General features: G+C 51.3%; 1 protein-coding gene across 10 annotated transcripts; it reads left to right on the top strand.

Annotated features, from left to right (window-relative positions):
* The first annotated feature begins 310 nt into the window (after positions 1-310).
* SF1 (splicing factor 1) lies at positions 311-14229 on the top strand. 10 transcript variants are annotated; one of them, XM_036064304.1, is made up of 14 exons: positions 311-1101; positions 2404-2532; positions 5256-5331; positions 8366-8518; positions 8728-8817; positions 9166-9349; positions 9435-9550; positions 9683-9790; positions 10485-10665; positions 10928-11201; positions 11537-11596; positions 11703-11882; positions 12644-12848; positions 13284-14229. In XM_036064304.1, the coding sequence occupies exons 1-14, from the start codon at positions 705-707 to the stop codon at positions 13411-13413; spliced, it is 2283 nt and encodes a 760-aa protein (XP_035920197.1). In that variant the 5' UTR covers positions 311-704; the 3' UTR covers positions 13414-14229. The 10 variants fall into 10 exon arrangements, with proteins under 10 accessions (XP_035920197.1, XP_035920196.1, XP_030187569.1 ...); XM_030331712.1 differs by having other exon boundaries at positions 313-735; positions 10949-11201; XM_030331711.1 differs by having other exon boundaries at positions 314-735.
* The last annotated feature ends 321 nt before the right edge of the window (positions 14230-14550 follow it).

Genomic DNA, 14550 nt, shown 5'->3' with positions numbered 1-14550 from the left:
ACTATGAAGCGAAGGGCGGAGAGGAAGCTTTGTCCCACCTGCGCATGCGCGCTCCTTCTCCACTCCTCCCCCACCGTAAATCTCGTTCAGCCGCGGCTTTACCGCCGCGACCTCTCGCTTAATCCCAGCGAAACTGCTCCCCGGGGGAGGGGAGTAGAAAAAGAATCGAACAAGCGACAGCCAATCCCATGAGACTACGACGCAACCAAGGATGATTGACTCAATCAGTTTCAACCAATGAGAAAGCCCTTGGCTCTTACGTCACAGAGCTTGCCCCACCCTATCCCCTCCTTTCTGGACTCTGAGCTCAGTTCGCGCAGTAACAAATGAAGTGCGCGCTGCGACACCTCCTAGCTCGCCAGGCTCGTCCGCCATTTCTTCGCCGGGCCTAACGGTCCGGCCAATCCCAGCGTGCATCGAGAAGGGCTAAGGCTCCGCCAATCGGAGGCCGCCGATTCCGACCCCCTTGCCTCGGCTCGGCCCAATCCAGGCCTCGGACCCGTCGCCCCCGGCCCGCCCCCGCGGCGCCCTCTCTCCTCCCTCTTTGTGCGTCTCGCGCCGCCGCCGCCCGCCGCGTGAGAGGACGGGTTCCGCGCGCTCCGCGGCAGCGCAGTCGGGTCCCCTCCCCCCGGAAGGTTCGGGAAGAAGCCGCCGCCGCCGCCGCCACCTAAAAGGAGCCACCGGTGCCGGTCCCCGGGGGCACCATGGCGACCGGAGCGAACGCCACGCCGCTGGGTAAGCTGGGCCCCCCCGGCCTCCCCCCCCTTTCCGGGCCCAAAGGGGGCTTCGAGCCGGGGCCACCGCCTGCTCCCGGGCCTGGGGCGGGGCTGCTGGTGCCCGGGGCGCCGCCGCCCCCGCCCGTGGGCTCGGTGGGGGCCCTGACCGCGGCCTTCCCCTTCGCGGCGCTGCCGCCGCCGCCACCGCCGCCGCCCCCGCCTCCCCAGCAGCCGCCGCCGCCGCCGCCCTCCCCAGGCTCCTCGTACCCGCCGCCGCAGCCTCCCCCTCCGCCGCCGCTCTACCAGCGCGTGTCGCCGCCGCAGCTGCCGCCACCCCAGCCGCCGCGTCAGGACCAGCAGCCGGGCCCGGCCGGCGGCGGAGGAGGTGAGTCGGGCCGAGAGAGCGCGAGAGGCGTCGCGCGGACGGGCCCGGCCGCCTGAGGGGCGCGCGGCGGCGGCGACGGCGGCTGCACGCGGCAGGGGCGCGCGCGCGCACGGGGAGGCCCCGGGCGGAGGCGCCACGGGGCGCGCGGCCCGGTTCTTGGGCCCCGAGTGCGCACGCGCGCTGGAGGGAGCGGGGAGGGCGAAGGGCTGCTGTGCGCAGGCGCAGTGTGGTGGCCGGGCTCCGCGGCCCGACTAAAATCTGGCGGGGCGGGGTGGGGGGGTGGTCTGTGTTGTGTTCTAGCCCCTGGTGTAGGAGAAGGGCGTGGAGTGAGTTGATTTGGTGGACGGGGTGGTGGGTGTGCATGTCAGGAAAGCGTGAAAGGGTCAACTGATGACGTGGAGCGCCTCCTTCTTGGTTGTAGACCGGTCCCCAAAAAGCAGAAAAGTAGCAAGGAGGCGGCTTTTTCTACAGCGAGGCAAGGTTTTCGTTACAGTGATAGAAAGTTTGGAACTCCTCAGGGTGCGGTTGAGGCCTATGCTCCTTTTGGAGGGAGAGAAGTTTTTCCTAGTCTCGGTTCATTTACTGTAGACAAGTCTGATAACGCTTCCCCTTAGTGTTGGGGCTTTGCCCCTGGGCCTGCACCCCCTGGGAAGTAGAACTGACCTGTGTGTATTAAAAGTGTAGGGAGTTCCCGCACTTGTATCGGAGGAGGAGGACTTGGTGGCTGTCTTATAGCTTGCTCTTTGTTAAATTTTTGATACGTCCGATACTGAGTGTCTAATTGGCCAGGAAGGTTGCTTATCTTGGCTAAACTGATGAAGAAAAAACTAATCTTGTTGAAAAGTTGGGCTTTTTCACTTAGTAAATCATTGGTTTCGCTGAGTTCTGGCCAATTTGGAAAGGTGACTGGTGGGGAGGGGGACGTGGGAAGAAACAGCGGTTTCTTCAATATTTTTGTACGAGCCTGATTATTCAGTATACTTTGGCTTCTGCGACATCCACGGTTGATGTAGGTCTGAAACTTTAGACGTAGAGATTTATTAGATTGTTTACGTACCTCACAGTTTCCCTGGACATACTATAAACGTGAAATGTTACCTTTTCGGATCCAGGTCCAGATACCCTTGTAGTGGCTATGTGTCTCTGATTTCCCGGGTTTGTTTTTATTTTTTGCCATTTATAAAATGTCTTAGGTCAAGTTCTCAGGCTCCCGGTCTGCGGAGGTTGTGTGCAGTGTCCTGATCTGCTTGTTTATAGTTCGCTGGTTTATATTTGCATTTGATGGACCTTGTCTGCCTGTAGACTTCCCAAGTAAGAAGCGGAAGAGGAGCCGATGGAACCAAGATACGATGGAACAGAAGACGGTGATTCCAGGAATGCCTACGGTTATCCCCCCTGGACTTACTCGGGAACAAGAAAGAGCTTATATAGGTAAATACACGTTCTGCACCCAAATGCGTTTTCAGATTGTTACAGTTTATTCTGAGCGACATTTTGCGTGTTGTAAGTTTGAGACCTTAAAGTCTTGTTTTTTTAAGATGAGGTATCAGGTGTTCATTCTCGACTTTGACATAATCCATCAGTTTTTGCTGTGTTAAGTCCTGGGTTTGCAGCTCCTTGTTTTGGTCTGTCTGTAACAGCAGTGTTCTCCATGAGTGCCAGGAAGGTAGAGGGACCCACTTTAGGAGTGAGGGTAGCCCCCAGTCCAGCACCCCACCTGCCCTTTTCAGCTGCTGCTCGTTGCCAGTTGTGAGGTGAGTGTCTTCTGCCTCTCTGGACACGGCCCCAGTGGAGAACACTGCAGGTATTATAAATGAAGTACCTTTTTCACAGCATGGGTTTTCACCATAATTTCATATTCCTCCTCCCCTTCAAATGTGGTCTTTTACTTTTTTATAGGTACTTTCTGAAAAGAAAAAACCTTAATTTAATCAAAGACTGGCTCTGAAAGTGTTCACAGTGCACCCCTTTTTACCATTTTGTTGAGTCTAACCTTTCCTTCAGCATCTTTTCTGGTTTGGTCTTTGGAGAGCTGTCTTAAAACGAGGGCTCTTTTACTATTTACTATCAAAGAACTCTGCTGGGAAAGGGATACTACTTGGATATGGAATGAGGTGATAGGATAAAAGATCTTAACTGATGGGAAATTTCAAGAATTAACAATGACTGTCCACAATGTAAATGAAGTTAATCTTAAAATTACCTTTTTTCAAATACAAGGTTTTTAATGCAAGTTTCACTTTTATTCATGTATCTGCAGCTGTCTCTGAAAAGTTCACTTGGAAATATTTCTTACTAACCAGATAAACATCCCCTTTGGAGTAAATTAGGGCAAAGGCTGCCTAGGCCTATGAGTCTGGAGCCTTCATAAGTAAAAGCTTCAAGGCTGGCATGTGTTATTCTTGAGGATCTGAATCTCGTTTTTTTAACTGCCGAGAGTTTTGAGGTGTTGGAATTGTTTATCTTGTTTTCACGTACTAATATTTCTTCTTTCCCCACTGTTCCAATCTACTGCCACCCACCCCTTCATCTCACACTGGATCGTTCCGGGTCTTTACAACCTTGCGAAATGTTCCTAGTGGGATAATGTTCCCAAAACACAAGCAGTCTTAGAAAATGGGGAAAAGCAAACTTCTCTGCAGTTCTCCAGTTCTCTTCCTGTGTAGGGAGTTAACGCACTGAGCCCGAAGGGCTGTTTACAGCCATAATCCAAGTGGATAGAGTCAAAGCCGAGGCCAGTATAGATCTCAGCTCCAAGGAAGATCCCAAACTTTGGGTTTAATTTCCAGTTATTTCCTCAGGTCAGACCCCACATCCCTACCGTAGTTAGGAGGACTGCCTGCTCCCATGAAGGGGACTTTCACTTGAGTTCTTGAACTTAATACTTGACCGTCAAGTCAGCACTTTCCTGGCATAGAAGAGCTTAGGGATCCACAGATCTCGTTCATCTTCTGTCTCTCATAGTACACGCTGCCTTGTACGATGCCCCCAAGTATCATCTCTTGATATGAGTGTGGATTTTCACTTCTCTGGGGTTGGAGTGGATATACGGTATAGCCTTGGGGGATGTATTTAAAATTAGAAGGATGTCTTGGGTTAGACCTGTATTAATCCTGTTTTTGGAGCCAACTCAACTTTAACCCAACCCGGTTAAGACTTGCCCTTACTAGAGATGCCTGCTCACAACTCTCAGATGCTACAAAGGTAAGACACAGGTGACTCTTCAGCACGCTGAAGAAAGTGATCTTGCTCTGCAGTTCCATTATCTTGAGAAATCAGCCGGGTAACATTTCCCTGGAGTCATTGAACTTTTGTGAAACCCTCCTCTCTTTTTCACGTACAGCCTTATTTGTCAAGGTCTGAGGGCCACACACATTCTCCTTGACCCACACTTCTATTTTCTCCCCCCTGCCTTTTACACTCCTCATGAGGAGCGAGTCTGAAGACAGACTTGTTAACATCTCACGGTTTACTGGTTTATTAAGGTATATGAAGATTTGAACAAAAGCAACAGGTATTGGGAGATCCTTATTAGTACGGATCGGGTTGTACGGAAAGAGTATGTATAACGAACTGTTTATGAGGTATTGGATTGGTTATTAAACGTCTTACTTGTTTAAGGAATTTTGAATCTGGTATCAATGAAAATGATCTTTGCTCAACTGCTATTTTTCCTTGTCCCATGTTAATTGGATTTCATTTTGGGCTTTGCTTAATACTTAATGACAAAAAGTAAACTCTCAAGAGTCTTGCCCTCAAAGTAATTTGGTTGGGAACAGGGTATTGGTGATAACATACATGCTTTGTTTTGGGTGCCATTCGTATAGCGAGCCTTGAGGGGGGAGGGAGAAGTGAAACACCGAGTAATTGCTTTGACGTTAGCCTTAGTGAACAGTCTATACCGCTAACCCCTCTTCCAACAAACTGTTTGCTTCCTTAAGTGATAACCATTTTGAAGTGAAAAATACCTATAGACGTAAATGGACTCCTGCCGATAGGCGGTTGGGGGTTTTTGCCTCAGAGTGTTCACTGATCAGTCGTCCCTTTCAAAGTCTCCGAGTTCTTCATGCTTGTTGTTGAGATTTGAGATGTTTTTTGGTAACATTGTCTTTTTTCCATCCTTTTTTTTTCTTTCCTAACCTGGTTTCTTCCAGTGCAACTGCAGATAGAAGACCTGACTCGTAAACTGCGCACAGGAGACCTGGGCATCCCCCCTAACCCTGAGGACAGGTTGGGAAACAGTTTTAACCAGCTGACAGTAACGCTTTTACCTTTTTCTCAATACGTTTTACTGGTGGCAACATATTGTGTCAGTTCAAAGAAATCATAGTAAGACGACTGCTAATACTCTGACTCTTGGGCCTAGGGTTTAATTAGCAATCCGTATGGTTAGTCATCAGTTAGAAAATTGGAATGAAACTTAATTACTAGCAGAGTAAAAAGTTAACGGGAAAATGGACAACTGGTTTCCAATTGGTAAGCATGTAGATTTTCACCTGATTTACCCACCCGTAGTAGGGACAGTGAGGTGGCCCGTTCACCAGCCTTTACAGTAACCGCTGTGGTGGAAAGCCGAGGGTATAGAGTTTTTCTCACAGGTACACGATGCAGGGATTAAGAATATTTTTGAGCATCACTGAGTTTGAGCAGACCAGAAACTCTTACCTGGTTAGCTCATTGCTGCAGTCCTCCTCATGGTTTTGAGATGGTTTTAAAATAGATGAGATTTCTAACCAGCTTCCTTCACTGCCAGTGAATTTTCAGCCTTGGCCATTGCCTGGGGGTATTGGGAGGGGCCAGAACATTTCTCACCTATCTGGGGAAGGCTAGCAACCAACCCTAAATCACCTTTATTTTTTATAAGAGTGTGGTTTTCAAACAGCTGTGGTCATGTCATCTCTGTTTATCATTTCTCTCACCTTTGAAAAGTCAAAAGTCTGAGGGAAATGAACTTTTTAACCAGGAATTTTACTGACTGGTTGAACTTCAAACCGCTAAAGTCTAATCGAAGGGCAGTATGCCTCCCTCTCCGTGAAGTTTCTCTTAGTGCAGGCAGCATAGTTGAAAGCACTTCCCTTTAAAAGTTAGTGTTTTCGGCTTTTATTACCCAATTAATGGCTTGTTAAATCAGGAAGATGATGTAATGGTTTTAGAAGCCACTCACTCAATGCATCTTTCTGCTGCCATTTGCCAGGGAACAAATTAATTTCTCCATGTGTTCTCTCATTTTACGTGATTGAATTTGTTATTTTTTATCTGTAGGTTTTGGTTGGAAGGTTGTGTTTTATATTTTTTGGTGTTGTTACCCCCCCACCCCCAAGATTTGCATTGTAGGTTGTAGACCACAACTGCTGAGTGCTTTTTTTTTTTTTTCTCTTTTTTTTTGGCCTTTTTCCCTTTAGTAATATGTCTAACAGGTTACCAGGCAATTCCTCAAAAGGTTGAATTTTTAACAAACCTTTGCTTCCTGGAGAACTGGGATTAGAGTTTAGTTCATCTATGTGATGCCTATTCGAAGTGAAGAAGTTGGGCCAATCTAACCTCTAGAATATTAGCTATTGCCTTTCACATCCACAATTTGGGAAGAGGTTAAACTGTGGGGAGGCTTTCAAATGACCGATTTGGTACCGGTAAAACTTGTTTTGTTGATTAGCTAGAAATGCTTACATTCTAGACAGCTGTGGGGTGAGAATTAGAAATGTCAAGCATGTTAGAAATAAAACCAGAGCAGAGTTTTCTTCTCTCTTGTATTCAGTTTGAAAGAGGGCCTAATGCCTGACTGGTTTTGCTTTTGAGCCCAGGTTGGAGGGAATTGCATGAGTTTCTTACCTTAATAAGGTTATTTCTTAAGAAGGTGTATTCTCAATATCAAGCCACTTTCTGCTATTTTGATGTTGCTTAAGTTGCACAGTTAAAAATGTTTTTAAGATCTCTTATAGACATAAATGTGTAAGCTGATAGTCTAATGAGCTGGGGTATGTTTGCTTTTGTTCACTATCATTGGATTGTGTCAACAGTTTATATAAATGCTAGAAACGGAGGTGTCATTTAGTCGTCATTAGCCATGAACAAACCTGACCTTTTATTCCATCGTGTGTGTAATGTGGTATGACATGGTTCCCTTTAGGCTGAAGACAGTGGGAGCAGCCGAGTTCAGTCCTTGCTCTCCAACTAGGCAAGGTTCTCTCAACTAAACCAAGGGTATAGGAGTCTTGACTACTTTCAGGATGTTTTTTTAATAACCTGATCCACATGATCTCTTCCCTTCTTGCAGCTGCTACTAAATTTTCATTCAGAATATCAAGCTATGGTCCTTTTTGTAATCTCAACTCAGAATTCTAGGAGCGTAACTTCTCTTTTTTTTATTACCGCAAAATCCAGCTGTGGTAAACTGACCATTTTATCGTTACTATTTTTTTTACTTGTAGCAACAGCATTTTACTCCTTAAAAAAATGAGAGAGAGAAAATCTGCTTTCTGGACTTGTAAACTCTGGTGGAGAATCCTAGGTTTTCCCCTTGCCGTTTGCAGGTCCAGACCCTAGACAAGTACTTGACCAAATCTGCACTTGCAGCCTCTAGCAGAAGCTGCTTTAGCACTTTAACGTTTTTCTCTACCCAGACTCCCCAACCTCGAACAGCCAGAAAACAGGTTGGCTCCTGGGCCTTGGACACAGCCAGCCAGGCCATTGAAGGAAAAGCAGAGACGAAGCCTTGAACCATCTCTCTCCATTGTGGGGCCAAGTAGCTGCAGCAGCCTTGAGTCCCAGTCGCATTGGGTTAAAGAGCTCGTACTTACTCTGCGGTAGGGGTGCAGACACTCTTCCTGCTAGGGCGCGAGCTCTGCAAGAGTCCACATTTTACCTAAACTTGGGGTTTCCGTGGTTCGTAGAGTTGTAATATTGTACAGCTTTTTTAAAAACGAAAGAAAAATCCATACTTGGCAAGAAGACTCCAGAAGATGATACTGTCCTTGCCATTTACAGTCCAAAGATTTCCCCCCAGAAGGACAGACTTTTTTCTTCTCAACAATTAGAAGCCAGACCGTTTTTTTTTCCTCTCTCACACACACCCCAGTCCCCCTATGCTAAGCCAGCTTTCATCTCCCCACTCCACACGATCTTGAATAGCACACGTTATGGTCGGTTCCTCCGAAGAGTGTTGTGTTAGGGTCTGAGAGGCAGAGGGGCTGGGGAAGACTAATTTTAGCCCGTGTGGGATGAGAAAAGTGAAGGCAGAGCCATAACGGGGCTCTGTTTCCCACAGGTCCCCTTCCCCTGAGCCCATCTACAATAGCGAGGGGAAGCGGCTTAACACCCGCGAGTTCCGCACCCGCAAAAAGCTTGAAGAGGAGCGGCACAACCTCATCACGGAGATGGTTGCCCTCAACCCTGATTTCAAGCCGCCTGCAGATTACAAGTAAGCAGAGGGGCCGGCCGGTCCGGGACAAGGACACGTGTGGGCCACGTGTGAGCTGGTGGTAGAACCGTTTTGGTACCCACGTCTCCTCTCTTGCCCCAAATCACGTGTGATTAACACATGGTACCAAGCTCAGGTTTAGAAGAGCTGTGGAATGTCGGTGTCCTGTCTTAGAAACACGCAGAGTCCATGAGTCTTTTCTTTCTTAGACCTCCAGCGACACGGGTGAGCGATAAAGTAATGATTCCACAAGATGAGTATCCAGAAATCAACTTCGTGGGGCTGCTGATTGGGCCCAGGTGAGTAAGTGCTGTCCTATGGGACAGTGCGTCGTTCCTGAGACCCCGTGAGATGGATCGATCTTAGGCCGCATTGGGTACAATTGAGAGCTTGCCTTCCTGTTTTGGGTGGGAGTTCACGCCTTTCTGTGAGAAAATCTCTAACTTCGGCCTCTTACTGCAGAGAAGTCTGATCTTGGGGATCGTTTGCTATGGCTGGCCTTCACTTGGGGGTCGTGGAGCTTTTGGTGGGAAAATCCAACTCCGTGCTGTCACACTTTCTGCCAGTGTGATCAGCCCGCTCTGTGTCTTCTGGCGTGTGACCTTGCCTGGCGAATACAAAAACTCCCTTCTTTCTGCCTCTGATAGAGGGAACACCTTGAAGAACATAGAGAAGGAATGTAACGCCAAGATTATGATTCGGGGAAAAGGGTCTGTCAAAGAAGGGAAGGTTGGGCGCAAAGATGGCCAGATGTTGCCTGGAGAAGATGAACCACTTCATGCCCTGGTTACCGCCAACACCATGGAGAATGTGAAGAAAGCTGTGGAACAGGTGAGGCAGCCAGAAAGGAAGCCTATTGCTAGAAGTCATACAGTGGCCCCGGTGCTTACATGACTGACTGTTCCATCTCCGCTAGATAAGAAACATCCTGAAGCAGGGTATTGAGACCCCTGAGGACCAGAATGATCTACGGAAGATGCAGCTTCGGGAGTTGGCCCGTTTGAATGGGACCCTTCGAGAAGATGATAACAGGTGTGTGGCATCAGTTTTGAAGGGAGGGAGAGTGCACTCGGACCTAAAGAACCTGTGGGAGTAGGGAGCTTGACCGTGGCTCTTGAGATGACTTTGTCTTTTTGTGTGTGTGTGTTTTTTCTTCCTTGACAGGATCTTAAGACCTTGGCAGAGCTCAGAGACCCGCAGCATTACCAATACCACAGTGTGTACCAAGTGTGGAGGGGCTGGCCATATTGCTTCCGATTGTAAATTCCAAAGGTGAGCGGCTGGAGTTGGAGCTTCTTTGTAGCCTGTGGGGTACGAAACTGTTTTGCTTTTTTTTTTTTTTAGCACGTTGTTGGTTGGTTCCTATTAACTTTTGGACCAGAGAGATGCCCCCTTTCTGTGAATGTGGTCTGTGACGGTGTGATGTTAAAGCCCAGGATGATGAGGAGCAGCTTGTGCAGAACACCTGTATTTTGTGGCTCGTCTTGAGTTCAGGAACACTGGAAATTTCCATTTTGGATATACTGTGCCTCAGTGTTAACTACCTTTTGCTGCTAAGCAGTCTGGATTCTTGACCCGTTTTGAACCAGCCCTTGATGGCAACAGTTTTCTCCTTTTTTTACTTTGGAAAACCTGGCAGGTGCTCTCGTCTTGCATATATTTTCCTTTCCTCAAACTGGGAACGTAGGATCTGATGCAAGTTTGTTTTTTGGAAGAGCCTGTGCTTTCCTGGCTCCCGTGGCTGGCGTGGTCGTATGATCTCCGTCTTCTCTGTTGTGGCAGAGATCCGCGTGGTAATCTCAGATGCAGAGCTGGGCACAGAACTGAAAATTGGATGAGACTATTTTGAGGAAGGATCGTTGGATTCCTCAAAACTGTGTCAATTTCTCAGAACGTAAAACTTTTTTTTAATAACGAAGGCGTATTTTTTTCTCTTCTCTCTCTCCATTCCCTATCCCACCTTCAGGCCTGGTGACCCCCAGTCAGCTCAGGATAAAGCACGGATGGATAAAGAGTATTTGTCCCTCATGGCTGAACTGGGCGAAGCCCCTGTGCCAGCGTCCGTGGGCTCCACCTCTGGGCCTGCCACCACGCCCCTGGCCAGTGCGCCTCGGCCTGCTGCTCCCGCCAACAACCCACCTCCCCCGGTGAGTTTCAGGGGCTGGTTTTTGTGGCCCGGTCCCCCGTTCTCTTCCTCAGAGACGGGGGCGCTGTGGCCAGGTGCTCTGGGTAGAGCAGGTTGGCGGACGTGGCTGGCAACATTGTTCTTCCGGATGTCAGGATGTTTGGGGATCTCTCGCTTTGGGAAGATCCCGTCTTCGGGTTCTGGACCTCTTGACAGAGCCGAAAGAACAGTGTTGCCACCAGGGGGAGCAGGCAGGGACGTTGGCGGGAAATGCTCTCACGTAGTCTCTCATGTCCACCACCCAGAGCCGCCCACCCTGGATGAATTCGGGCCCTTCAGAGAGTCGGCCCTACCACGGCATGCACGGAGGTGGTCCTGGTGGGCCCGGAGGTGGCCCCCACAGCTTCCCACACCCGTTACCCAGCCTGACAGGTGGGCACGGCGGACATCCCATGCAGCACAACCCTAACGGACCCCCACCCCCTTGGATGCAGCCGCCACCACCACCGATGAACCAGGGCCCCCACCCACCTGGGCATCATGGCCCTCCTCCAATGGGTAAGTAAGTGTCAGACCAGAAACCTTGGGGCTTTGGGATAAGCAAGGGTTACATCAGGTTGCTGCGAACCGGAAGCAGCCCTCGGAGTGGCTGGGTGTCGCACCAGGTCTCCTGCCAAGGCTCGGGCTCCAGAAGGAGCAGGACTTTGTTCTGGTTCAGGAAGTGTTTTCTGCGTGGGGTAGACAGAGGCCTCCCTCTTCAAGGCAACAGTCCTAGAACTGTTCTTAGAACGGTAGCGGTTGCAGGCCGTGTGACCGACCGAGCTGTCGGTGGGGGCGTCTTCTCTGGCTGGTTCCAATGTCCTGCTAAGTCCCTGCTCTTTCCTTCCATCAAGATCAGTACCTGGGAAGTACGCCTGTGGGCTCTGGGGTCTATCGCCTGCATCAAGGAAAAGGTAACGCAGCCTGTCCCCTGCTCCCTTTGGGGTGTGCCCTGGGCGCGAGTGGGGTCTCCGGTCTCTCCTCCCCTGAGGCCTCACCCCTGCCTCCGCCTGCCTGCAGGTATGATGCCACCGCCGCCTATGGGCATGATGCCGCCGCCGCCGCCGCCTCCCAGTGGGCAGCCCCCGCCCCCTCCCTCTGGCCCTCTTCCCCCATGGCAGCAGCAGCAGCAGCAGCCTCCGCCACCCCCTCCGCCCAGCAGCAGTATGGCTTCCAGTACCCCCTTGCCATGGCAGCAAAGTGAGTGGAATATTTTGGGCTTGTGGGGGTGGGTGGGATGGGGAGGTGGGGCTGAGAGGGACAAGAGAACCTCGCAGCTCACGCGGGCAGGCGGACACCCTGGGAGGAGACTCTGGTCTCTGCTGGGGGTGTAAACAGAAAGGGCCTCCTGGCCCTCCTGGGGATCTTGGGGAAGAGAGCTGATGTTTGGCGTGGTTGTGTCTGGGGAGAGGTCTTGGGGGACCTGGAGGGAACCTGCCATCGTAGGTAGGGTGCCGGAAATCCAGGCTCTCGGTGGGCTGCGTGAGCTGCCAGCCGCTGGCTGGCCCGAGCCTGTGCGGAGGGCCATGGTGGGGAGGGTGCTTGCATGCTGTGGAGAGGGATGTGATTGGGGCCTGAGAGACTGCAGGGATGGGACCGGGCTGTGGGGAGAGTAGCTGTGGCCTTGAGGTTGAATGTGCCGTTCGGTGGTGGCGGCGGATGGGCGGAGGGACGTCAGAGCCGGTTCTTGTGTCTGGTACCTTTCCCTCAGCCCTTCCACGGGCATTGGTGACAAAGGGCTTACTCTGTTAAGCCCAGAGACCTCGAGGCTGACCCCAGGGTAGTCCTGCCCACCCCTCCACTCCCCATCACCAGGACCGCCCCGCCCGCCCGCCCCCCACCACCGTACCGCATGCCAAGCAAGGAGCAGGCGCCCCTCGCCCCCCCATCCCAAGGCAGCAGCCGCAGAGAGCCGCGGTGTGCCCCCGCGCGTGTGACCTTGGGCTTCTTTACCACCCCAGATACGACGACTACCACCACGAGCGCTGGCACAGGGTCCATCCCGCCATGGCAACAGCAGCAGGCGGCTGCCGCAGCTTCTCCAGGAGCCCCTCAGATGCAAGGCAACCCCACTATGGTGCCCCTGCCCCCCGGGGTCCAGCCGCCTCTGCCGCCCGGGGCCCCTCCCCCTCCGCCGCCTCCGCCGCCTGGTTCCGCCGGCATGATGTATGCCCCGCCCCCTCCTCCTCCGCCTCCCATGGACCCTTCTAACTTTGTCACCATGATGGGCATGGGGGTGGCGGGCATGCCGCCCTTCGGGATGCCTCCAGCTCCCCCACCGCCTCCACCACAGAACTAGACTCGGTTTTTTTAAGAAAATATATATTATATAGAGAGAGAATTGGTCTCGTTTAAACACACGCCGAACCTCACCATATGGAGCCAGACATTGGGATGCACGCATGTGATTGGTGTGCACGCATGTGTGTGTGTGCACGCACCGGGCTGGGCCAAGCGACTGAGGACTCGCTTGGGAACGGGCAGGTGGTAGTAGGGGCGCCAGCTTGGGCTCTCCTGGCGCCCCGTAGCATCGAGTGTCTTCTTTGTCTTCTTTCTCTCCTCACCCAACTCCCTTTGCCTCTCCCCAAACCGGGCCGCCAGGATCCCTCCCCGCGGCGGCGATGGCCCGAGCCATGAGAGTGAGGACTTTCCGCGCCCATTGGTGACCCTTCCAGGCAGACAGCCTCAGCAGCGCCCCTGGTGGACAGGATGGTTCGGCAAAGCAGCCTGAGTTATTTTTGTGGACGGAATCGGAACACGCTGGCTCCATATCGTGAAATTTTTATTAATTTTTTTCTTTTTCCTTTGTTATTTCCTGATCTCTTCCTTTCTTCAGACTCCGTCCAAGGAGATGCTCTTCCCCGATCTTCTGCTGCAATTAGATTCCTTTCCTTTTTCTCCGTTCCTTGTTCTTCTCTTCCTAAGGAGAGGAGGGAGCAAATGGTTTTAGGCGCAAGCTTTAGCCATTGATGTCAGGCTAGTTGCGGGGGTGGGGCGGGAGGGGGGGGTTCTTTGGTTCTAAAATTTTCAAGGTTGCCATGACCACCCCAGAGACTTTTTTTTTTGTTCTTTCTGTAGTGTGAGATTTTTGTCTTTGCCACCTTTGTAGAGAAGTGGGTTCATTTCCAGGTTCTGGGTCGACACCTATCCCGGCACCCCTGCCAGCGTTAGGTGGGGCCACCCAAGCCACCTTGGGCTCGTCTGCCACCCTGGAGAGTCCTTTCCATGCTCCCTGAGCATCTAAGCTGCCTCAGATTCCATTTGTTCCTCTCCTTCCTGGAAGGTTTCCTTTTAAATTTTATTTTAATCCCAAACGTCTGAATGTTTTGCAGTGTCTCTAAGGGTTTGAGCCCCTCGTTTTTCGTTCTACTTCCTTTTTCCTCCCCTTCCCTCTTCATGGAGTGATTATGTTGACAATAATGTATAATGCGCGTTCTCTTCACTGGTTTATCTGCAGAAATTTCTCTGGGCTTTTTTTTCGGTGTATGATTCAACACTGCGTTAAAGGGGGGTGTTCCATTGAATAAAAGAGCAGTGTGGTTTTCTGGGTCTGTTTCTTCATTTTCTCTTCTTAGATTCCCTCCACCAGCACCAGCACCAGAGTTGCTTTTTTTACCTCCATTCAGCACCTGGCCCCAGCCGCCCCGGTCTCTTCTGGGGGACTGCTGGGACACTAATTAAGGAGCCTCCCACCTGTGTCCCCCTGTGTGGCTTTGCCGGTGGGAGCTTGAGTGTGTGGGTGGTCCCGCCATCTCTCCCTGGTTTACTAGCTGAGACTCGGGTTCTTCGCACCCCCCTCCTCGCTTCCATCACCCCTCATTCCCCTGGTCCCTGTTCTCTTGAAAGTGTTTCCCTGGGGCTTGGACAC

This window comes from Lynx canadensis, chromosome D1 (assembly GCF_007474595.2).
Source record: "Lynx canadensis isolate LIC74 chromosome D1, mLynCan4.pri.v2, whole genome shotgun sequence".
Taxonomy (NCBI): Eukaryota; Metazoa; Chordata; class Mammalia; order Carnivora; family Felidae; genus Lynx; species Lynx canadensis.
Note: the sequence above shows the minus strand (reverse complement) of the source record. Positions and strands in the feature narration are given on the sequence as shown.